Source organism: Azolla caroliniana, unplaced genomic scaffold (assembly GCF_043228905.1).
Source record: "Azolla caroliniana isolate FFs.n. ecotype wild unplaced genomic scaffold, voAzoCaro1.0.p SCAF_4, whole genome shotgun sequence".
NCBI lineage: Eukaryota > Viridiplantae > Streptophyta > Polypodiopsida > Salviniales > Salviniaceae > Azolla > Azolla caroliniana.
The window spans coordinates 178,343-204,317 of NW_028230439.1; the positions used below are offsets into that span (position 1 = coordinate 178,343).

Sequence of the window (25,975 nt, forward strand, 5' to 3'; positions counted from 1 at the left end):
ATATATTACAAAATGGCATGCCTTATGGTTAGAATGTAAATTGGATCAAACTTTTGCATAAAGGTGGTGTAAATAATGTTGACAATGATTGGACATAATACTTCTTTCCTATCTAGATGGTAAAAGCATAATATGACTAGCAAACAAAAGCATGTTAAAATCAATCTAGACATTAGGACTTGGATTAATTTGCTCCTACATTCTAGGTACTGAAAATGAACAAGAACGAGAACGATTACCAAGAACAAAAATGGTTGAAAGGGGCTACAACCAAGCCTAAATTAGACAAAAGCTATTTTAAATGATGAGACCAACAAAAGTAATGTGTATTCAATGTAGAATACTAGTGAAAGTTGTTCTAGAAGAAAAACAAGAATAGTGACAAGTGAAGAAACATAAGCATCATATATCTTTTTAATAGTAATATAATTTTTTTCTAGTTTGGAAAAGTTTTAATACCACACTACCAATTTGGTTAAGAATGTGTTTCAAACTTTAATTGTCATCATGGTAGTTTCCAAAACAATATGCCAAATTTTGAATAATATCAATGTGTCCATTGCTTTTGTCTCTTTTTTTTTCCCAAAATGAAGCTACTTTCCCATTAGTTAGGTAGGATTATTACAAAGAGATTGTACAAGGAGGCTTAAACATAGATCGGGGAATCTCCCTCCGATCAAGTTCAAGAAATTGAGACTAGTTACATCACCTTTCGGACTAACTACTTAGTGTAAGTACCTATAGCTAAAATAGTGCCTTGCAGTGATCGCTAGTACGAGACAACTCTTGGGGTCGACAACAAAGGGAGGGTGGTAGTTCCACCTCGGGCCACTTCCTGCCATTTCTGCCAAAAGTGCAACCGGGCATTACCTACGTTAGAGGAATGGCTGCAAACCTCGTCCAATTGCCCTCGTAGGCAGCTAATAAGCGCAAACCATATGTCCATGATCACTTCCTCTAGGGGCCGCACCAGATCCTGGAAGACCTTTAGGCAACGCACTTTCCATACATACCACAAGGTGAAGCATGCGATCAGCATCCAAATGTCTGGGAACCTAGGGGATGCGGACTGCAAGCCTCTCTCAAAACGAATCTTGGCGATTTTTCCCCTCATGCATACGTAGCACCAACTATCCGCATTGAAGGCGTCTGTCCACCTATCAACAGAGTGCTCAAGCCATGCCGCAACACTCCACGATGTAGTTCCTTCCACTCCACATGCCGCAAGGAGGCGAGTCACTTTATCCCATACCTTTTGAGCGTGAGGGCAATCCCACAGACAATGCCTCAGAGTCTCAATAGGTGAATGGCAAAGTGGGCAACTTAACGGGCCGCCACGATTACCTAGCCATTCGCCAACGGGAACCACATTATGACCGATTTGCCACCAAAAAAACTTTATCTTTTCTGGCAAGTGGAGATGCCAGAGAACCTTCCAAAAGGTAATGAGCACGTCATCAGGGATGCCCAATGTACGCCAGCCATTGCATAAGGGGCCTTCTAGCTGCAATTGAAAAGCCCGCCCCAGTTTAGTGTTGTACTTGAAGAAATGGCGAAATTTGCCATCATGGTTCCACAGGAAATTCCCTGGGTCCCATTCTAGTTCGACGAGGGGACGACAACCATATACCCATAACTTCCAATGGGGTAAATATACTTTAGTTTCTAATTATATTAAATTCATAAGTGAATTATATTTCATGTTTTAGTTTGATTTCAAATTGGATTATAAAGACATTGAGAGTCAAGTGCGTGGACAGGTGAAATTGTAATTAATGTTTTAGTTTCATTTCAGCTAACTTGGGTTATAAATACATTTGTCATTGACTATTAAGTGTGTGTGTGTCCATGTGTTGTAATGTAATGTATGGTGACAACTTCTCATGAAGTAAAATGGGTGAAGTAGTTGATATGGTGGTGAAGAGAGATGACGAACATGGACGTAGGGCGAACAAAGGTTTTGGATTGTTTACGATTGTTGAGAATCAAGCTCAACATAGCACAACGTGTGAACACACCTTTTGAGAATCCATGATTACTCAAAAGTCAAGAGGCACACCACTACTCACTACACATTAACTATGTGTCATAGAATCATATTCTATGACACATAACTAATGAGTTACATATTCCCCATGACTATGAGTCTTCACATTCCCCAAGAGAGAGAGTGATTGTTGTTAAGTTAATGAAGAGAGAGGGTGACTCTATATAAAGGATCCTCCTCATACTTCATACTAAGTCGGTTGTGACTCCTTGTTATGCTACATTTTGTAAATCTCATTCTACGTGTGAAATATACACCTTCTTCTTGAGTATTCTACTTTCCTATAATTTATCTAGCTTGAGTTCTCTTTTCTCTCCACTCTTCTTCTCTCACACATATACACACATAACACACATCTATTCTGCTACACAAGAATCACCATTGATTCTTTACATGGTATCAAAGCGATTTGGTAGCTCGATCTAGCCCACTCGCCTCATCGTGATTGTGTGTTGTGCTCTACGCCAACGTTCAAGAAGAACCGGCTCATTGCTATCGTAGTACCACTACATAGCTCGTGTTCGAGAGAGAAGGAAAAGAAGAAAGGAAGCTTAATCGACAATGAATACTCAAATGGGGAGCGCTCTCCCTAGCGAGAAGTTGGATCAAAACAACTTCGCATCTTGGGAGTACAAGATGCACCAATACCTTATCGGCCAAGGCTATTGGGGTTACATCAAGGGAGCACAAGAAAACTGACCTAAGCCGTAAGACGCCGACTATGCAACGTGGGAGAAAGCGGCAAGCCGAGTGATGTATTTCTTGGCGACATGTGTTCACGACCACATGCTCGGCTATATTTGAGAAGCTAGGACACCAAAGGAAGCGTGGGAGAATCTACGAAAAATTTTCGCTGCCAACACCACTGCGAGAAAGCTTCAACTCTGCCAAGAGTTGAATAACATTCAACAACGGGATATGTCCATTACAAGCTACACCTTGAAGATCAAGGAGCTTTGCGACTTGCTCGACTCGATAAGTGTCAATGTGGACGATGATGAGATGGTGCAAATATACCTCGGCAGCTTCGCACCACGATTCGGCGCGATGCGGACCGCCGTACTAGCACGGGAGAATCCGCCCTCCTTCTTCGATCTTCAATCCATGTTGTTGGTTGAAGAGAATCATGTTCGAACAAGGAACAACGCCTCGGAAGGCCAAATGCTCTACACGCATTCGAACGAAGGAAGAGGACACGGTCGTGCAAGAAGAGGTCGATTTGGCCAAGGATGTGGCGGGCGAGGCGGACAAGGTCCAATTTATGAAAACAACTCGCAATTTCGGCATCAAGACGGAAGCCATCGAGGAACCTTCAGAAGAAGCGGGAGCTTCCATTGCGGTCCGAACTGACAAAGCTCGGTCGAATGCGAATATTGCAGAAAAATCGGTCACCACGAAGAAGAATGTCGTAAAAAGATACACGAGTCGGCTTCCACTGGCCTACAACTCACCAACTACGCCATCAACTCCGATTATGATGATCACGGCAAAATGTTCGTAATGAGACATAGAGCGAATTCTATATCGGCCTCTATTTCTACTAGTGCCTCCGGTCTGGAAGACGTATGGTTCGTCGATTCCGGTGCCTCGAACCATATGACGTCGCATCAAGAATGGTTCCGAGAACTTCGAGAGCCGGACCGACCTGGCTATGTCTTGCATGTACCCGATACGGCACATCGGCAATTTTCCGTTCGGAGAAGAAGGTAAACAAACTTATATTAAAAATGTCTTGCATGTACCAACTATCACGAAGAATTTGGTCTCCGTCGGCCAAATTGTAGAGCAAGGAATGCAAGTACGATTTAATCAAGGCGGTTGCTTCATCAAAAAAGAGGGCCGACTCATCGCTTGCGAATGAAGAGAGGGCCGAATGTTCATTCTTGACTCACACGGGATGAAATCGGCCATGTTTGCAAAGGGCGTGAAAGCCGATTCCGACATAGAGTTATGGCACAAGCGGATTGACCATATAACTCTCCAAAAGCTCAAGGCAATGCAATCGAAAGGAGTCGTCATCGGGCTCCCGATACTCGCGGAGAAAGAGATTGAAGGCGTGTGTGCCGCCTTCGAATTCGGCAAGCAACATCGACACCCATTTTTGAAGGAGCGAAATGTGAGAAAAGGCGTACTCGTTGTAATTCATTCCGATGTATGTGGTCCGACTCAGACAGCGACATTCGACGGAAGCCGATACTACGTGACCCGATGCGACGAAAGAGCGAAGTGTTCGGACACTTCCAAAAATTCAAGAATAAAGTTGAGAAAGCCACGGGCCGACATGTACGATGTCTTCAGTCGGACGGAGGCAAGGAGTACTTCTCTGATGAATTTTCAGCGTTTCTACGGAAAGAAGGAATACAGCGAGAGTTTTCGTGTCGACATACGCGACAACAAAACGGAGTGGCCAAATGCAAGAATCAGCACATCATCGAAGTGGCACGAGCTATGCTTAACGAAAAGCACATGCCGAAATCGTATTGGGCTGAAGCAGCTAACACGGTTGGCTATCTCATGATTTGGTATATGACATCGGGTGTGCACGAACTTACTCCGCACGAGAAGTTCTTCGGAAAGAAGCCAGACCTATCGCATGTTCAGATATTTGGCTCCATTGCGTACGTGCACATCCCTGACGAGAAGTGTCAAAAGCTCGACCCGAAGTCGGAGAAATGTAGCCTCATAGGATACTCACTGGAGCAAAAGGGGTACAAGTGCTACAACCCCTCAACTGGAAAATCTCACGTAAGTCAAGACGTTATTTTTGACGAGTCCGCATCTTGGTACGCACCAGAGACAACTTCGATTTCGATTCCGCTTGACCCGGATTCCGCCGAAATAGAGATAGAAGCCGAAGATCGACTCACGCGCATGTTCGAAGAAAGCCCAATTACGACAAGGGTTAGTGGGCCACAAGAGCACATCTCTGCCGAGTCCGAAGATGGACAAAGGGAAGGCGAAAATGCCGGAGTATGAAGACGATCACTTCGACGGAAACAAATCAACTCACTCCCTCGATAGTGAGTTCGAAGGCCTTGAGTTCAGAACAAATGGAGCGGAGAACGTCGTAGTATCCGCAAACGAGAAGCTCCGCTGATCCACCCATGAAAAGAACCCCGTAAGCCGAGTCGGCTACAACGATTATATGGCGGAAACCTTTTCTAAAGCCACGAAGGACCCGCAATGAATCAAAGTAATGAACGAGGAGATGGGTGCATTATGCAAGAATGAGACATGGGATCTCATTCCCCATTCAGTGCACAAGAAGGCAATCGGTTGTAGATGGATCTACAAGGTGAAGTATAACGTTGGTGGCTCCGTAAACCGCTACAAAGCTCGACTTGTAGCGAAAGGATACGCTCAGACGCATGGCGTCGACTATGAAGAAGACCTTTGCCCCGGTGGAAAAGATGACGACGGTGCGGACCATGATCGCACTTGCAACGGCAAAAGGGTGGCACCTGCACCAAATGGACGTCAAGAATGCCTTTCTTCAAGCGAATTAGATGAGGAGGTATACATGGTACAACCACCCGGCTTCAAGTCGCGCATTCATCCAAAAGCCGTATGCCAACTCAAGAAGCCACTCTACGACTTTAAGCAAGCACCGCGTGCTTGGCATTCGAAGATTACGCACTATCTTCATCAAATTGGCTTTCGAACGTCAAAATCCTACAACTTCCTCTACGTACGACACGACTCTAGAAGCTTAATTGTCATCCTCCTATACGTGGATGATTTGGTCATTGGAGGTGAAAGTCTAGTCGACATCAACAAGGTCAAGTCCCTCCTCTCCGGAAAATTCGAAATGACGGACATGAAGGAGCTCCATTACTTCCTTGGCATCGAAGTAATTAGGATTCCGGCCAGCATTATGATCTCTTAACGGCACTACATTCTCCAACTGTTATACAAGTTCGGGAGGACGGAGTGCAAATCGATCGCTACGCCTCTCGATAGAAACCTCAAACTAGATGTCGACTTTGGCACGAACGAGTGCGATCCGACTCGATATCATCAACTAATCGGGAGCCTTATCTACCTCACGATCGCTCGACCCGACCTTAGCTATCTAGTCGGACTCCGCAGCCAATTCATGCAAAAACCATGTGACACTCACTTGGATTGCGCTAAGCGAGTATTACGATACATGAGTGGCACAATGGATTACGACGTTCTCTATGCATCGGCCACACCAATACGACTCGAAGGGTACACATACGCGGATTGGGCTGGCTACAAAGCCGATCGACGATCGACCTCCGGATTTGTCTTCTCCCTCGGCAACAGAGCGATTTCATGGAGTAGCAAGAAGCAGCCTACCGTTGTCATGATGTTTTTCGTCCATGGTGAGAAAATCGAGTGGGATAGAGAAAACAGAGATGTGCAACATTGCACATGAACTTAGGGAAAATACAACATAGGGACAAATAAGCAAATGTAAAGTGTAAGGAGTTAAGGTGCTCTACAAAGTTGTTAAGTGTAAATGTGAGATGCACTTTGTAGACTAGAGGGAGGTACATAGAAAATGAGTGTAAGAGTGATGGGCATTGAGTAGGACGGCTAGAGGAGAGAGAGTTAAGGCCCATCAATCTCGAGATCGGGGCAAATATTCTCCTCTGAATGAAAGGGGAATTGATCACTCCTATTGTATTGTGCCTCACCCCTTACCACTATAAAAGGGAGTGAGGGGTCCCTTTTGAAGGGGTTGCCTATTTTGCGTATGAGAGGTACACCACTTAGTCTAGAGTTCTTACCGTTTTAGGGTTAGGGTTTCGTTTAGGGTTTCCTCATTCATCTTCGGTTAGGGTTTTCTCATAGTCGTTTGGTGTGGCCCATGCGGCCACCATTGTTGTAATCATTTGTTTGTTTTAATATAACTTGTTGAGTATCTTGCCTCCGCTGATCTCTCCCTCTATGTCATGGTCTTATTCTTTCCTCTTCTCCTCTTGAGCTAAGCTTCCAGATCATATCTTATTCTTTCTCCTCTACTCCCTAGTCCAAGATCCCCACGGTCCCGCCTCGGATCCTACACGTACTCGCGGAATATCATGACACCGTCGCTCTTTTGAGTATGGAGGCGGAATACAGGGGCAAAACCGTAGTTGTGTGTGAAGCCGTATGGCTCGAGAGGATTTTGAAGGATGTAAGCGTTCCCATCAAGGATCTGACTCCCCTTTACTGCGACAACATGAGCAGTATTTATCTGGTTCGGAACCCGGTGTTCCATGCACGCATGAAGCATATCGAAGTGCACTATCACTTCATTCAGGAGCGTGTTCAAGTCGGAGATGTCGACCTTCAACACATCAATACAAATCTTCAAACAGTCGACATCTTCACAAAGGCCCTAGGAGCCGACCAACTTCGGAAATTCATGTCAGACCTTGGATTGATGATCCCTGACTTGCGAAGCTTGAGGTGGAGTACAAGCGAGAAGCGGATACCGAGCAGACACCGGAGATCGTCTGAACCGGATACCAACCCAAGTTGAGCTTGAGGGGGCATGTTGAGAATCAAGCTCAACATAGCACAACGTGTGAACACACCTTTTGAGAATCCATGATTACTCAAAAGTCAAGAGTCACACCACTACTCTCTACACATTAACTATGTGTCATAGAATCATATTCTATGACACATAACTAATGAGTTACATATTCCCCATGACTATGAGTCTTCACATTCCCCAAGAGAGAGAGTGGTTGTTATAAAGTTAATGAAGAGAGAGGGTGACTCTATATAAAGCACCCTCCTCGTACTTCATACTAAGTCAGTTGTGACTCATTGTTATGCTACATTTTTCTCTCACACATATACTCACATAACACACATCTATTCCGCTACACAAGAATCACCATTGATTCTTTACAACGATGATATGGTGAATGTTTCATTCTTAATTTCAATTAAACTTTTGGGACAAAATATTTCCATAAACTATTACTTAACTATATCTTAGTTGCAGCTGGCATAATTGGATTCCTCCTTCATTGGAATTCCCTACCTAATTTTTATAGAGTAAGCAAAGAAAGAAACCATCTTACCATTAACATCTGTCCACCACCATTTTGCTAGATCCCACTCTAATTCCAATAAGGGTATACAACCACAAACCCAAATATCCCACAAAGGATTTATATCTTTAGGATGGGTATGGTTAAGTAATAGTATTCGTATGCATTCAGAATTGGTGTTTTGGAAATGGTTGTGGGCTCTCTAGATTCCTTGCAAAATCATTACATTTAGATGGTTATGTGTCAATTATGCACTTCCCGTTTTCGAATGGATTAATATGGATGAGGGAAGCAAAATTTGCTCTTTTGGTGGGTTTCATTTGGAATCAATGCAACATGCATTCTGGAACTATATGGTCCATGTTCTGTTTGGAAACATATGTTGTGCCTCATTGATGTTGCGTATGGAACTAATGTGATTACATGGCGAAACGTCTTTTAGATGGATGTAAATGTAGAGAAGCATAATTATGAAAGAGAAAAAATATTATTTACCCTTCAAATTAACGGAAGGCAAGTTAAGGATGTACAATATTCAATTTGTCAATAAGTCTTGAGCCAATATGTTTCGGTCAAGGGTTAACTTGGAGGAGGATTGTTGGATCAAAAAAAGATCATGAAGCATCAAAAGTTAGAAAGAGATGGAACATAAGTGTGGGGCCACTTTTAGAGAATATTATAATGCAATAAAGATTTACTATTGAAATTGGGAATGAGTCATTGAGTGGTAAAGACAAATGAAGAAATATGGAATACATAGTAAAGTGCATATTTGAAGTCAAAGTGTCATATTTGAATTTTACCTTAGCAATGTTGAAATAAGTGTGGTGACATATACATTTGATTGTACCCCCTTGTACTCTTTATCCAGAATTTTATACAATGTCATCATCATTTAAAGAGAGAAAATATTAAATGGCACCACCTCATAGTCCTTTTTCTCATACTTGTCAATGTTCCAAAATAATATGCCTAACCTAGTACCCGTTGAACGTGATTAACAATTGCATTGTCTTTGAATGGTACATGGTAGGCGAAATGAGGAGACTTTGCATGCATACCATGTGGTTGTTCGTAATGCCATGGCCCAATGAGTCGACTTGTGTTGATGAGTTTTCCCACACATTTGAAATTTGAAACCACGTCATTGACATTCGAATTTCATGGAAAGTGTCACTGATCCTTTCTTAGGAAATCTCGTCCAAGTTTGGGTGAGAAGGATATAAGGCATATAGATCTTCCGTCCTGCTTAACAATGTGAAGCGATGGACCCATCGAGTTCCGGACGTGTAGAGATGGGGGGAGAGCAAGCCATGGGGATTGGGAAACCTTCAATGGTTTTGATTTGTGTGGTCATGGTGGAGAATCTGATACGATGCATTTAACTACTACCTTAAAAGCTTCCTGTTTTTAAGGGGTCTGATGCCAAGTGTTCGGAAAACTACATTCTAGAAAAGAAAAGAGATACGTATGGATTGGTTATATAAACACGTTAAAAATAAGAAGAAATCATTCATCTCCATCTCCATCTCCATCTCCATCTCCTACATTTCCATCGATCAAAAAGGATATTTTGTTAATCAATAGTCAGTCAATGTATGTTGTGTGATTGATTGATGTGTCTCTTGTGGTTTTAGTGATTCTTTTTTTGAAGTTGTGTTTTACAGCACAGGCCAGGGTAGTAATCTGCTGCAATTACTTTCGTGCACTCCCCTCTCCTATTAGTTTCCATGGCGGCCCAAGAAGCTCGGGATCAAGCAGGACAGATGGCCGGGAGAGCCCAAGACCAGGCCCAACAGATGGGCGTTAAAGCACAGGAGATGGGCGGGCAGGCCGGAAAGCAAGCGAAGGGTGTGTTTCAGAAATTGAAGGAAATGATGCCCAAAAGCACTGCTGGGCGGGTTGCGCTGGTTGCAATAGCTGGTGCCCTCTCCATTGGATCGGCCATCGTCCTCGTCATCCTCTCGCCCGTCCTCCTCTTATTCAGCCCCATCCTCGTCCCCGTCGGCATCGTGCTCTTCTTGTGCACTGTCGGGATCGTGGCCGCGGGAGGCACGGGCGTTGCCACTCTCTCGGTAGCTGTCTGGCTCTACCGCTACCTCAAGGGTAGACATCCTCGAGGGTCAGAACAACTCGACCACATCATGGGCCGCGTCCACAAGACCACCGAGCACATGAAGTACAAGGCTCAAGATGTGGGCGGACAAATCCCGATGCCAACAGTTTAATAAAATTTGTCTCGATGATAACAACTGCATAAATAACCATTGTTTTTAAAGCGTCTTAAGCTCGTATCGAAAGAAGAAAAATATTGAAGGACATATTATGAGTTGGGTTAATCCGTGTTTAGATAGTAATTAATATTTATAAGAGGTTCTCGTTAAGGCTTTGTAGGCTTTGTTCCCTTGCCTTTCTCTCATATTGTTCCAACTTCCAATCATATAAATTTTCTTTCATTTTGTGATAGTTACTCTTGTGCTATAGCTTATTCTTCATTAGTAGTTTACAACATATGTTGTCCGCGTCTATAGGTATAGTTTACGATAGTTGACCAATCAGTCAATAGCTATTGTTGTGAATAACTCTTAACTCTATGCATATATCCAAGCAACCCGTGGCCAGTTAATGACCCACCCAAGGGAAAATGCAGAGGTCATGCCTCTTTAGGCAGGAATTCCTAAATGGAGAAACCTTTTTCATTCACATAATAATTTTGGCCAACCCCGAAAAGGTTGTGATCTTAGGATTTTACACTTGAGCTTTTTAAAGTCTTTGGGCCTTAATCACACCATAAGAAATGGTCTTGGTATATTGGGTGATACTTGTAGTTATGGTGGTGTTTTCGTATTTTTTGGGTGAAGATACGCATTACATTCAATTTCATCTAGTGCACTAGAATTTAGAGGTCTTGAGCTGAAGAAATTCCTTGGTGGTTCTACATTTATGTGTTTTCGTATTCAAAAATGTGATGGATTAATTGGTTGCTCATAGAACTTTCATGTGTGAACTGTCGAGGCCATCTAAACCATTGCTACCATGTGACTTAGATGTCTGCCTTTGTGATCATATTCGACCATGCTTTCCACACATCTTCGACCAAGGCCAATCCTTGCACAAATTTTTTTTACAACCACAATGCACTCACAATTCCAACATTGATTGGTAAATTTCTCGAACATCGAGAGTCACTACTCACTTTCACATGTATAGCACATAAAATATAATATGTGTGGTCTCATAGGTCATATTTGACCTCCATGATGATATAGAATCTCTCTTTTCAGTCTCTCTCTCTCTCTCTCTCTCTCTCTCTCTCTCTCTTTGGTGAAAACACAAAATTATATTAATAAATGTGTATAAAAAACACTACTTACAATGGGTGACAATGGAGTATAGTCACCCACTAACTACACTACATGTGTAGTGGAACATGTTGAATTGCCAATACGCAATACGAACACTCCACCGAGAAAAGAATTTTCACTTGCTGCAATAAAGAAAATTGTCACATTAGTATTCCTCAACTTTCATAGATATGCTTTCACTGCATGTCTACCATCGAATACAAAAGTGTCGCATTTTCCAATTAGGACACAACCCCCAATATCTCATAAATAGAAAAACGATCTCCATCTCTAATTTTGGGTCAACTTGTGTAAATTGTGTAAACACCCATTGTCTAGGTGTGAAATAACACCATGATAAAACTTGCCAAATTTGAGAAATGTAACTCCAAATCTAACGAGCAATCGAAAATTGTATAAATCGATCAAGATTATCTTCCATTTGAACAGTGCAAAAAAAGCAATTACTCGTAGCTAGTCCACTACGCTTCAGAGCTAATCCCAAAGGCAATCCTCCAATCAAAACTCTTCAAATGAAGACCTTTGCTACAAGTGGCAATTTAGAATGCCAACTACGTTGTAAGATCTGCCACCACCCATGATCAGATTTGTGTAATCTCCATTCTTCTTCAGCCTTAGATGATAACCATCCAAGAGACTCAACAAAGCAATGATACAAAAGAATAGTAGTCATTTGTAACGACGACGTTTGTGACTTTAAACATCAATCAATCCACGATTATTCTCCTGTTTGTGAGGTAAAGGACCTTGCATCAATGGAATATTTTGTAGTTGTTGTCAAATAAACCCATAATTAGGCAAAATGCGTAATAATTGTCGCGCTTTAACAAACTCCAAAATTCTTTGAGATAGAACCTTAACTATATCTCCCACCTCTTTGACCACCAAACGAAACAAATGATTAAATTGAGAGTGCAATCTCTCCTTTCTTGGCGAACATAATAACCGAGAAGACACAAGCAACTCTTTTTGCAAAGAATTACAATGCTCTCTACTAGATGATGGTTTCCATACACATAACAAGAGTGGTTCTTGCCATAAGGTAACCAACTGTTGAACACATGTAGAGCCCGGAATGGGTTAATAGGGCCTCCTTCATGAACGGATCTTGTGAGGGCAATATTTGATGTAACTCCCCCATTAAGCATTACTCAAGACCCCCCATCTTGTCCTAATAAAAATATGAGGCGAGACATACGAGGTCTAAAGCCCATTGTATGCATTAACCCAGAAACAAACGACCAATTAACATGATCATCAGCTTTCTCCAAATCTAATTGCACCATAATCAATTCTTGATGAGTGTTTCGAGAATAATCCATGGCCATTTGAACATTCAACATATTATGCAATATATTCCTACCTGCAATAAAACCATATTGGGTGGACTGTATCAACTTTGGCAAATACTTTTGTAATCTATTTGCCAATACCTTTATAAATATCTTATACAACCTCCCCATCAAAGAAATAAGTCTCCATGGATGAATTGACTCTAGAGATGCCACCTTTGGAACTAATTTAATTAGACCAACCTTCCAAGCTTGAGGCATACGACCAGAATCCCAAGAATGTTGCAAAATTAGAGTTAAGGGCCCCTTTAAAATGTTCGAATATTGCTCAAAAACTTCATTTGTCAAACCATCCCAAACTAGGAAGATGCCTTAAAACTGTGTCCACATCATCCTGAGTGAAATCCGCATCCAATTCATGACTAATGAGGTCATGCACAATACATCCAACTACATAATAAAACTCATGACATGCTCTACTCACCTCATTTGTCATTTACATTTGTGGGCCAATTAACTCCTTAAAGTAATGAACACATATGTCAATTATTGTAGTAGGATCCACTATCCATTTATCCCCTTGCTTCACATGTACCACATTAGATCAAGTATAAGTAAGATGTAACACTTGGAAAAACAAATGAGATTGACATTGATTATCTATGAGCCCGTCCCTTAATTGTCGCATCTTCGCATAATGATAACTTTGGCATTGCAACTGAAAAATAATAACATGCTATTGACTTTGGATATCCAAAAGCTCCTCATCTTATGGTGCATGTATCAATAATGCATTACACTTAGAGAGAACTTGTGAGAACTCGTTTCATTCCATCTTTTCTCCTTCATCTCTATCTCCATGCTCTTGTGTCGTTCCTAGTTTCTTAAGTTCCACACTCATAGCCCCATCATCCATGTTATGTCGTCACCCACGCTTGGTGTGTCCATGACAGTTTGAATCCCCTCAAAGGGACCATAGAAGTTACAAGTATTTATGCACGTTCCGAGATTCAATATCTTTAGAATATACTCGAGAAAGATAGGTAGAATATACCATGCAATACTTCTAGAATATACTAATGACTAGAATATGTATTCTGATTCCGAAATGTACTATATATTAGACTATAGAATACTAAACTATTATATACAAATGCATGCTCATATCAAAATTGTTGAGCATGACATCTTGTTGATGTGAGGTTATAGGTTCAATCCTCACCAACTATGTATTTGATGTCAGTGTGTCGTGATAGTTTCCTCCATAGGTGGAGTTTGTTTTACCTTATGACATACAGGGGCTCTACTTTTTTCTCTGCTATCTTACCCTTCACTAGACTCTATCATTATATGCTTTATATACACTTATTGGATTGGTAATGGAAACTACGGTGTTGTTCTGGAATATATATATATATATCGATAACCTGGAGTAACAAAAAGCTTGTGTAACTTAGCATGAGATGATCCAGAACTTTACTTTAAAGTAAAACAATGTTTGGGATATATTCCTTCGAAGATCTTTCCAATGATATGTCCCATGATGCACTTTTAACAAAGTCATCATAGGACTTACTCGATTCTTATGATTAGTTCAAACTTCAAAGATTACCCAAAACAACAATACTCCCAATTTATTGAAAAACAACTAAATATAGTATCGTCTAGTCGAAGAACATATTGGAAGCCACACCACCTTGCTTCTTTATCATATTTGAAACATGGTGGCAGTTTATGAGTTTGAACAAATGCAAAGTTGATGGACTAATGCAAATGCTAAGGTAGTTATGTGAGGGCTTTTGCTATTCCAAAAAACATTCTTTCATAACATAGTTTGTCAATAAGTCTTGAGCCAATATGTTTCGGTCAAGGGTTAACCTTGAGGAGGATTGTTGAATGAAAAAAAGATCATTCAAAAGTTAGAAAGAGATGGAACACAAATGTCGGGCCATTTTTAGAGAATATTATAATGCAATAAAGATTTACTATTGAAGTTGGGAATGAGTCATTTAGTGGTAAAGACAAATGAAGAAATATGGAATATGTACATAGTAAAGTGCATATTTGAAGTCAAAGTGTCATATTTGAATCTTACCTTAATAATGTTAAAATAATTGTCGTGACATATACATTTGATTGTACCAACTTGCACTCTTTTTTCGGGATTTTATACAATATCATCATCATTCCAAGAGAGAAAATAAATGGCACCACCTCGTAGTCCTTTTTATCATACTCAATGTTCCGAAATAATGTGTCTGACCTTGTACCCGCTGAACATTAATAACAATTGCATTGTATTTGAATGGTACATGGTAGGCAAAATGAGGAGACTTTGCATGCATACCATGTGGTTGTTCGTAATGCCATGGTTCAATGAGTCAGCTTGTGTTGATGAGTTTTCCCAAACCATGTCATTGACATTCAAATTTCATGGAAAGTGCCAATGATCCTTTCTTAGGAAATCTCGTCGAAGTTTGGGTCAGAAGGATATAACGCATATAGATATTCCGCCCTGCTTAACAATGTGAATCGATGGGTTCGTCAAGTTCTGGATGTGTAGAGATGTGGGGAGAGCAAGCCATGGGGATTGGGAAACCTTCAATGGTTTTGATTTGTGTGGTCATGGGGGAGAATCTGATATGATGTCTTTAACTACTACCTTAAAAGCTTCCTGTTTTTAAGGGGTCTGATGCCAAGTGTTCGGAAAACCACATTCTAGAAAAGAAAAAAGACGTATGGATTGGTTATATAAACACGTTAAAAAATCAGAAGAAATCATTCATCTGCATCTCCATCGCCATCTCCTACATTTCCATCGATCAACAAGGATATTTTGCTGATCAATAGTCCAGTCAATGTATGTTGTGTGATTGATTGATGTGTCTCGTGTGGTTTTAGTGATTCTTTTTTTGAAGTTGTGTTTTACAGCACGGCCAGGGTAGTAATCTGCTGGTATTACTTTCGTGCACTCCCCTCTCCTATAAGTTTCCATGGCGGCCCAAGAAGCTCGGGATCAAGCAGGACAGATGGCCGGGAGAGCCCAGGACCAGGCCCAACATATGGGCGCTAAAGCACAGGAGATGGGTGGGCAGGCCGGAAAGCAAGCGAAGGGCGTGTTTCAGAAATTGAAGGAAATGATGCCCAAAAGCACTGCTGGGCGGGTTGCACTGGTTGCAATAGCCGGTGCCCTCGCCATTGGATCGGCCATCATCCTCGTCATCCTCTCGCCCGTCCTCCTCTTCTTCAGCCCCATCCTTGTCCCCGTTGGCATCGTGCTCTTCTTGTGCACTGCTGGGATCGTGGTCGCGGGGGGCACGGGCGTGGCCACTCTCTCGGTCGCCGTCTGGCTCTACCGCTACCTCAAGGGTAGACATCCTTGAGGGTCAGAACAGCTAGACCACGTCATGGGCCGCGTCCACGAGACGGCCGAGCACATGAAGGTCAAGGCTCACGACGTGGCCGGACAAATCCCGATGCCGACAGTAGCGTAAAATTTTGTCCCCATGACAACAGTTGCATACATATATAAATAACCATTGTTTTTTAAACGTCTTAAGCTCGGGTCCAAATGAAGCAAAATATTGAAGGGACATATTATTAGTTGGGTTCATCCTTGTTTGGATAGTAATTAATATTTTAAGAGTTTATTTTAAGGCTTTGCTCCCGTCCCTTGCCTTTCTCTCATATGCTTTCTATCATTTAAATTTTGTTTGCCATTTTCTACAAAATGTGATGGTCATTGGTAAAGTCTCTAGCAAATCATGGTATACCTTTTGCCGTCTTGCCTTTTTTTAAGATATTTGGATCATGAAATATTCTTCATTAGTAATTTAATTTGCTTGCACCATATGGTGTCCGTCTATACATATAGCCGACCAATCAGTTAATAACCATAGTTGTGGATATCTCTCTTAACTCTCTACATATATCCAACCAAACTGTTAATGGTCGGTTGCTCTACCACCCCAAGTACCCAAGGGAAAATGTAGGGCTCTTGCGATCATGTCGATGGGAAAGATATGGGACTATCGGAAAGATATGGGAAAGAATTTTTGGACGTAGACATGCATTACATTCAATTCCATCTAGTGCACTAGAATTTAGAGTGAAAGGAATTCATGGGTTGTTCCACATTTGTGTGTTTTGTATTCTATATGGACACTAATATAGAATTAATTGATGAAAAGATGAAAGAACTTTGTGATTATTGATTGTTATGTGATTTCTTCTCATGCAATAATACAATAAGGGCAATTATAATGCATGGTCAAGAGAGGTTTCCACGATTGTTATTAGAATGCCAAACACATACACTAATATAATTGAAAGATAACTAGAACAATAGAGCTGAAAAATGTAAGTAATTGGTTGCTCAGAGAACTCTCATGTGTGAACTCTGAAGGCCATCCGAACCATTGCTTCCATGTGACTTAGATCTCACACTTAGGATATGAGGTATGGTGTTGGGTCACAAGTGATGTGACGAACTTGACTATGCATACTTTGCCCTAAATAAGTTCAAGAGTCTTGATCAATATCACACTTTGATACAATGGTGATCACATTCAAGTATGCTTTCTACTCATCTTCGACCACAATCACATAAAGTTCTTGAGCATCAATAGTCGTTATTCATCTTCACACATATCACACTTTGATACAATGGTGATCACATTCAAGTATGCTTTACACTCATCTTCAACCACAATCACATAAACGTCTTGAGGATCAATAATCACTATTCATCTTCACACATATTACGTGAAAATGTTATGTTTTTTTATAGGTCATATTTTTATTTTATTTTTTTCTAAAAAAACATTTCTACTTCCATTAGTTAAGAAAAAGTACATAGGACAATATACAACTCATATGTTACTAACCACTTCGTATGGCTACAAGAAAACATGTATAAATGAAGCAACAAAGCCTCAACACAAAATTACTCGAGAGAATCCCCACAACAGCCTCACACAACCTACATTCAACAAAGACGCCCTCCAATCTCTTCACAATTCAGCACCCACCTCTATGTTTGGTACCCTTGGAGGAAACAGCCACCAGGGTAGGTGATAAATCCACATTGCATTGCCATCCACCATCTGCATCGAAGAACCTCTCCATTTAAGAAGGGAGCGGTATCTAGCTTCTTCACTCGCATCAGAGGGCCCTTTGAGGTTGTCAAACTTTCCTTGTAACATAGAAATCAGATTAAACCAAATCATCATTAAACTCTCAGTCGATGGGGTTCGCTTCCCGATAAATGACTCCTTAGACCTAGATACCCACACTTGTCAAACAGTAAGGCCAGCCACTAAAAACCAAATATCTACGTACCGTTCTTGTATGTAGAATGAACCTCCTTGGCTGTAGGTTGTACAATTCCATTCACCACCTTTTAAGAAGGACTATTTCCATTCCACCCACAAAACCATGCAGCCGATTTAGTAGCTAACCAAACAACTGCGGCACTTGATACCTAGACTTCAACCCCAAAGGCAATCGATAAATATGGGAAGGGAATAAAGACTATAATATATATATATATATATATATATATATATAAGTGACAAGACTAGTTACATGACTCTTAACTTTTAACCTTAAGAAGTTCAAGAGTTTGAGTATCACAATTCAATTGTGTTTGAGTTGTGGTAACATAACATTTATGAGCAATTCAATTATCTATACATTGTAAGAACCTATATGAGCAATCAAATGTTGAAAAGGTTGTGTTATGGATCTCTTTCATATATGTCATTATTCTTTATTATCGAGGATAAACGTATAGGGTTTAATAAAATTGGCCTCTCCAAAAGTAAGAGATCTTCAAGGTATAAGGCTGAAATGCCCAAATGAATGGGAAAGAAAGCATGCACATGGATACGTGATATGTTTAATATGTTTAATCATGCATTATAAAATGGCACTCCTTATGGTTGGAGTGCAAATTGAATAAAACCTTTGCATAAGGGTGAAGATGTAAATTATATAAACAATTATTAGACAATCATGGCTGCCCAATTCTAGGAAAACTATTCATATATATAACAAAATCCAAGATTAAGTGCATAAATTGAAAAAAAAAATGTAGAGTGCTTACTGACAAGTTAGCTTTCAAAAACACCATAGCATCATTTATCACCTTGTCACCCTTGACATGTTATTCGAAAAATTTCATTCAAGATGTAATAGTTTATAGCATTGTTTTTTTACTTTACTGTAATAATTGTGGTGCACCTCATGGGCATCATTGGAGGCACATGGAAGAACATGAGGTACCATAGTTGTTAAAAAACGCGCATTCTACATTTAGAATACGCGTACCAAAGAACAATGTGAGGTACCAAAATGAGTCTGCATATGCTTGCAATTTCTTGAAACAATGAGAAGGCTAAATGTCATGTGTGTATGTGATGAAATTTTTTATTGCATAGATGCCCATAATCACCAACTCTATTTGGTCTATGCATTGAAGAAATTGCATTGGAAATGTAATCATCATACTTTTGTTTGCAAATACTTAGAAAATGCATTGAATCTAATAAGGGCATTGGAGAAGTTTTGTATGCATTGGCATAAATAAATTTCAAGCTAGTAAATGAAGAATGCATTGAAGAAATTGCGTTGGGAATCTAATCATCATGCTTTTGTTGTACGTAGATGATGTGGTGTGTTTTGCAAAACTTTAGAAAATGCATTAAAATTTATGATGGCATTGGAGGACTTTTGTATGCATTCAAAGTTTTGTGTTACTAGTCTAAAATGAAGACTATGTTTGTAAAGAGCCAAAGTAAGGATAAACCATGTATGAGATTAATAAACTTGAAATTGTGTAATGTTTTAAATGCCTTGACCTTGAGGTTCTCTCAAATCATAGATAGTATGGTCAAGGTGTCCTTGTTTGTCCGAACTGGGACACATATAAAATGAATATGCTACCCACTTGTTAAAGGCATGAAATATCCCTTATTATGCATTTGACAATATAGAAAATTGTGAAGAAATAAAATGTAAGGTCAATGTATAGATTGGCTACTAGACAGAAACCATTATGGTTTTTGTCTAGTAGGTCATATTTGATCTCGGACAACAATAATAAACTCTATCTATATCATGTACACGCTAAAAAAGATGCATGTAAGGACATACGTGTGAACTCAAAGCAACTATATAAATAATGACCTTAACTTGGGACGGACACAAGAGCTCCCATTTTTCTAGTCATGTTACTATATGATGTTTCAAGAATGTCGTATGTAATGTGTTTTTGATTATTTGGAAAACATCTTTAAATCATGAAAGTAAATATTCCACTAAACTAAAATTGCAACGAATATAATATCATTAGTTTATTGTAGTAGAGAGTATTTCTTATAGTAGTGACCAAATGCACAACGTTTTGTACTTTAGAACACTTATGTAATGTTTATATTATTTGCACTTAATGTAATGTTTCTATTATTTGAATAATCTAGGAGTAGGGATGTTAATAAAGTGTCCCAACAAAACTTTCCATGCATGAATGGAGGAAGCATCAATATATTGCAACAAGTCTTGAACCCATATTTTAGGCCGTTTGAATAGATGTAAAAACCCCTTATGGTGGAAGGACTTTTGCCATAATGATAGGTGAGTATTTTGCACTCCTCTTCCCTCACTACTCTCGACTCTTAATCTCTTTTTATCATTGAACCATTTAAACATTAATGAAGTACAACTAACCTACCTGAAGTCACACTTAGCAATTAAATACATTCATCACACGCTTCACTTTTTTTTTTCTTGAGTCTTTATATGTACGTTTGCAAGGATGCAATATCGGGCATGGGAAAACTATAGCTTCCAAATAGCTATTTGGTATCCATAACAATGGGAGAGGACTCTCCTTCGCCAATTGATATTATAAAGAGCCATCTCTATTTGTTTGGATGCTCAAGAGTCGACACATTGACAAGCAATCTAAAAGTTTACATTAATATGAGGTAACGTTTTTCTCCATGAAATGATTGGTTGTCTTTACCAATCCATTTCTGGATTCTTGTTTATTATTATCTTGTGGAATTCTTCATATATAGGAAAAAGTCTCCCACTTATATGATCCATTTCTATTATTCAACTATTGACTTTGTTTTCTTCCCTCCTCTCCTTCAAAGTCATTGTGTCATCTTTTGGTATAACTATGGTATGGTGGTTGAATTACTATGGTGAGACATTAAAGCAAGAGGAACCCAAATTGATGAGTTTCATTCAATGGACACTTTTAAGTGAAATTTCAGACTGTACATGCCAAGTATCAACTATAAATCCAGAAAATGCGACCTAAGGTCTCACTATTCATTTAACATTTAATTTGCTAATAGACATTAATTTAAACTCATCATCATCCAATTGCTAATCAGTTGGTGAGAAAAAACCTTCAATACCATGTTGCCAACCGAGAAAGATATTTGTGTAATCAAATAGTTGTAGTGTTGCAGACCCATTGTGTATTATAAATAAGATAGCGAGGCAACACCGAGGTGCCCATACAAGACATCATATAAATAAGATACAAACTTCCAAGAACGAATCTTTAGACAATGTGTTATTAGTGACAGAACGAATAATTGACACCTTCAATATACAACCGAAGAAGTAGGTATGGACAAAATGTGCAATGCTCATTGAACATTTGGACTTGAACAATACATCTCCACGAGATAAAACTTTTGGAGTTAAAACACACTCTTATAAATTATTATAGTAGGTAGAGAGGGTCCGCTGAAACGTAGTGAAATAAAGAAAGAAATAAATACTCAGCTTTTGAGCTTTGACCAGCCAGGCAATTTGGTGATGGGAGGACCGAAATGGGCGTTCACACTAGGATGGCCGCCCGGGCAGAGAAATCACAATTTCGGCCACCATGTCGCAGACATTGGTGCCCATTCGGCGCGGGCAGGAATTACGGGAAAAACTGAATTAAAAAAATAAATAGGGAGGCGGTTGGGCAGGGGATCGACTCAAAGAGAAAAGCAAATGGGATCCGGTCAGAAGTATGACAAAGCGTTGGCGCGGACATCTTGGCTAAACGACACGTGGCAGTCGGGAGGGAAGGAGAGGAGCGGCCGTACTGCCGGACATCCACCTGGCAAGTAGTGACCCGGTCAGGCCGAAGATCCGAGCAAGTGTGAAAGCAACAGGGGGTTTGGACGGACAAGTGTGAAAGGGAATGGAGGCTATGGAGAAAAACCAGACACCTCGCTCAGAGCTCTCTCAGCCTGCTACAATCAGAACAAAAAACATCATGAAATCTGCAGAGTAGAGGAAGAAGAAGAAGAAGAAGAAGAAGAAGAGACAGATCGGACCTGATTCAGCCCAGGAACAAGTTAGAAATGAGGGATATTTCTTCACTTCTTGTTCTTCATCACCATCATCATCATCATCATAATCATCATCATCATCTTCTTCTTCTTCTATTCTGTATCTGCTTCTTCCCTAGTGTTAATTCGGATCTGATTGAGGCGGAGACAGCAGCTCTTCTCGCCCTAAAAGAATCATGGCAAGACCCTGATCAGGAACTCTCCACATGGATTCTCCCTAACTCTAACACCTCCTCTCCTTGCCTATCTTGGAGGGGAGTCATATGCAATAGCTTAAACAACTCTGTAATTGGCCTGGCCTTATCAAAGCTAACCTTAAATGGGACCCTTTCCCCTGCACTAGGCAACCTCGCCTCTCTCGAAACCCTAAACCTCGCTAGCACGAAGCTTTACGGGCCGCTTCCGGTGGAAATGTCCGCTCTCTCCCACCTCAAGAGTCTGGACCTCCGCTCCAATCAATTCTCAGGAACCCTCCCAAACTCCATATTCACACCCAATTCAACCATAAGACAATTGCTACTCGACAACAATAAGCTAGGGGGCGACATCCCATCTAGCATTGGCAACATGATTCACCTCACGTATTTCTCAGCTACAAACAATGATCTCGAGGGGCCGATCCCTGATAACATAACTGGTCTACGCAAGCTATCGGCGATCTATCTTGGATTTAATAGGCTCAATGGCTCTATCCCGACCAGAATCGGCGATTTGGACACCCTAGTTTACCTCGACCTTTGTAGCAATAATCTCTCCGGATCCTTGCCGCAAGAACTTGGATCTCTCTCGCTTCTCAAACGACTCAACCTCTCCGACAATCACTTGAATGGAAGCATCCCACACTCTTTGGGTAAATTGTCTGCCCTCAAAGAGCTTTCTCTGGCCAATAATAATCTCACAGGTGAGGTTCCTACTGTGGGCGTATTGGCAAACTTTTCCAGTGCTGCTTTCCTTGGCAATCCAGGTCTATGTGGGGGTCCCCTGAACAATAAGTGCCCTTCGGAACCGCCACAGCCACCATCGCCTCCTCTGGTTCCCCCACCATCCCCTTCTCTGGTTCCCGAATCGGGTCCAGATGGTGCTCGTAACAGTTCTGAGACCCCTACTTTGGTTCCAGAACCAGGTTTGAATGGTGCTCGTAAAGCGAAGATCATCGCATCTTCAGTCGGGGCTGCCGGCCTTTGTATCATCACAGTTATCCTCATCTTGTTCATGCTTCAGCGGAGAAGAAGAAGGAGAGAGAATCTCCGGATCCAAACCGAAATTAGCCCTGATTTCTATCCCTCGGCATTGGCCTCGGACAATGGAAATCCACCCAAGCTGGAGATGTTTGTGAAGGCATTTAAGTACAACTATGAGGAGGTGGTGTCACATGCAGGCTACTACGACACTGCTCATGTTGTGGGGAAAGGAAGGTTTGCCACCGTGTTTCGGTCGGACTTGCCTAATGGTGTAACCCTAGCAGTGAAAGTGTTCAAGCGCCCTATTCCTCAACAGGCTTTTGAAAAAGAGATTGTTGGGCTAGAGACAGTGGCTGGCCAGTTTTACACCTTGCTGCCAATCCAAGGCTTCTATGCTAACACTACTGAGAAAGTCATCTTCTACAAATTCATGTCCAGAGGGACTCTGTACAATGTCCTTCATGGAAACCCGGAGGAGGCTTTCACACTCTTGGATTGGACCAAGAGGCTCCACATTGCCATTGGGATTGCCCAGGCCATTGTTCACCTCCATAGAGGCTCCAGCATTAGGATCTTGCATAAGGATTTGAAGTCTAGTAATGTGCTGTTAGATGACAAATTCCTCCCTTTGGTGGCCGATTATGGTCTCATCGGATTGGTCTCCGAGGGGCCCTGGGTTGAAACTCCAGGATATTCCGCCCCTGAGCTTAGAGCAAGCAAAAAGTACACTGAGAAGACCGATGTTTATAGCTTTGGCGTGGTCTTGCTTGAGCTCCTCACCGGGAAGAAGCCGGTTTCTTACATTGGTAATAGGGAGCTCAACTTAATGACCTGGGTCACTAGGCTTTGGAAAGATGGTAGAGGCAATGAAGTGTTGGGTTCACACCTTGTGGAGAGTTGTTCGTTTCCGGACTACCCCGAAAGGGCCCTCAATTTAGCTGTCTTGTGCTTGAGTGAACACCCAGCCCAACGGCCGAGCATGTCGGAAATTGCAAGCATCTTAGAAGGGCTCACGGATGCCAACTCCCCAATGCGGAGCCCTTGTCTCCGGCCCGAACGACCCCTTCTACTATGAACATATACCTACTTGCTCGTTGGATGGTGTTTGTGCTTGTGCCACGGACTGATTAGACAAGGTAGTTTTCATTGTAACACGTTTCTTATAGTTGTTGGGCAACATACACGTCTTCACTGCACAAGCATTGGCATTTGGCCGCCAAACGAGGCCATTTTTAGCTTTTGGAAGTTTTCCTTGGGGTGTGTGAATATGCGTTGAACCTATCGTGTACATTTGTGAGGGAAGCCCTCCCAAGGGTTAGGCATGTGTTTTACGGAAGAAAAGAAGCAAATCATGCCGCACATTATTCTTTTGTTACCCATTTATTCGTCGGGGGTCAAATATAATAGACTCGTCAAGAGCGAAATTAATTATTGATTTTGTATAGAGATGATGTATTGTTGGCTAATGAATGTAGATTTGTATTGAGTGTATATATACACTTTTAAGTTTCAAATGAGTAGGTTTGTTGCTATTGCTGAACACTGAAAGGCAACAACCATATGTAATGTTCCATGACATTTTTTACTCGTGGATCATGGCTTGATGAAACCTATCCCTACACATATTACATCGATTAGCTTCAATTAGATTCATGGCCTTCAATATAGATTCAATTAGAACTAGATTCAGGAGGATTTGTTAATGAAACTCTAAAAGCCCAAGCATATGAATCACATACTTTCTCTCCGTTGCAAATTGCAACAATAAGCTCATGTTCTTCATATCACAAGCAATGGATAGGATTCATATTTTCCCTTACTATAGGATTGATGAATATGCAATGTGGAAAGAGAATGTAATTGTCTCATTCATGTGTTTATTATTTCATTGTTCGGTTCATCGTATTTCCTCCTTTTTATTTTAATATTTAAATTGAGTTCATGAGTTGCTCATGCTCTTGATAAACAATTTGGGGGATTCCTAAATTTGGAGCTACTGCTCATATCCAAGATATTATAGTGTTATTTTATTTGCAGATTTTATGCTAGGATTATTGTTGTCACTGTAATTGTATTTGAAGGATCTATCTATAGATTGTTGGGTTAACATGGTTGGTGAATGTGATTGCATTGCACAAAAAGTTGCACTATGGGGAATTCAATCAGTTGCCAGAACTTAGCCCATTCAATAATTCACTAGTGTGGATGCCTAGTGGCTACTTGGAAAAACATTGAACTTTATTGGGTTGTTAAGTTTGAATCCTATGTGAACAGTTTACCCCTTCTTTCCTTGCCAAGTTGACGTATTTAATCTAGCCTTAACATCCCAAACATTTCTAATAACTTGGATAGAGAGATATTTGGACCAGGTTTTCTTATGACCTACACATGTGTGCAACTTTCAGATCAGGCCTAGTTTGGATATTTATTTTGCACTAAACCTTACCATGGCCCCAATTTCAAGTTCTTTGACCATTTTGCTCTTTTTTCTTGTTATTTCCTCTTATATATTTAATGAGGATTCACTTTTAAGTCCTTAAATTGATTCAAACTCATAAAATTTGGAGCAAATGTTTGAACCCGAGAGCTTATCATGTCATGGTCTTATTGAATCTAGGCATAATAAATAAACCATATCTCTTTATCAATGGATATTACCAACCTAGGCCTAGTAGTTTTAAACATATCAAGACTCACCAGAAAGTAAC

The 25,975-nt window shown here is 40.7% G+C and overlaps 1 protein-coding gene and 2 pseudogenes across 1 annotated transcript; all 3 read left to right on the forward strand.

The window, feature by feature from the left end:
• Nucleotides 1–9,794: 9,794 nt before the first annotated feature.
• On the forward strand, nucleotides 9,795–10,292 carry LOC147864607 (oleosin pseudogene; annotated as a pseudogene).
• Nucleotides 10,293–15,714: 5,422 nt separating this feature from the next.
• LOC147864608 (oleosin pseudogene) lies at nucleotides 15,715–16,255 on the forward strand (annotated as a pseudogene).
• Nucleotides 16,256–21,979: 5,724 nt separating this feature from the next.
• Nucleotides 21,980–24,760, forward strand: LOC147864609 (LRR receptor-like serine/threonine-protein kinase FEI 1). Its single transcript, XM_087318723.1, has one exon. It carries the CDS (start codon nucleotides 22,099–22,101, stop codon nucleotides 24,340–24,342), a length of 2,244 nt encoding a protein of 747 aa, XP_087174849.1. The 5' UTR covers nucleotides 21,980–22,098; the 3' UTR covers nucleotides 24,343–24,760.
• Nucleotides 24,761–25,975: the final 1,215 nt, after the last annotated feature.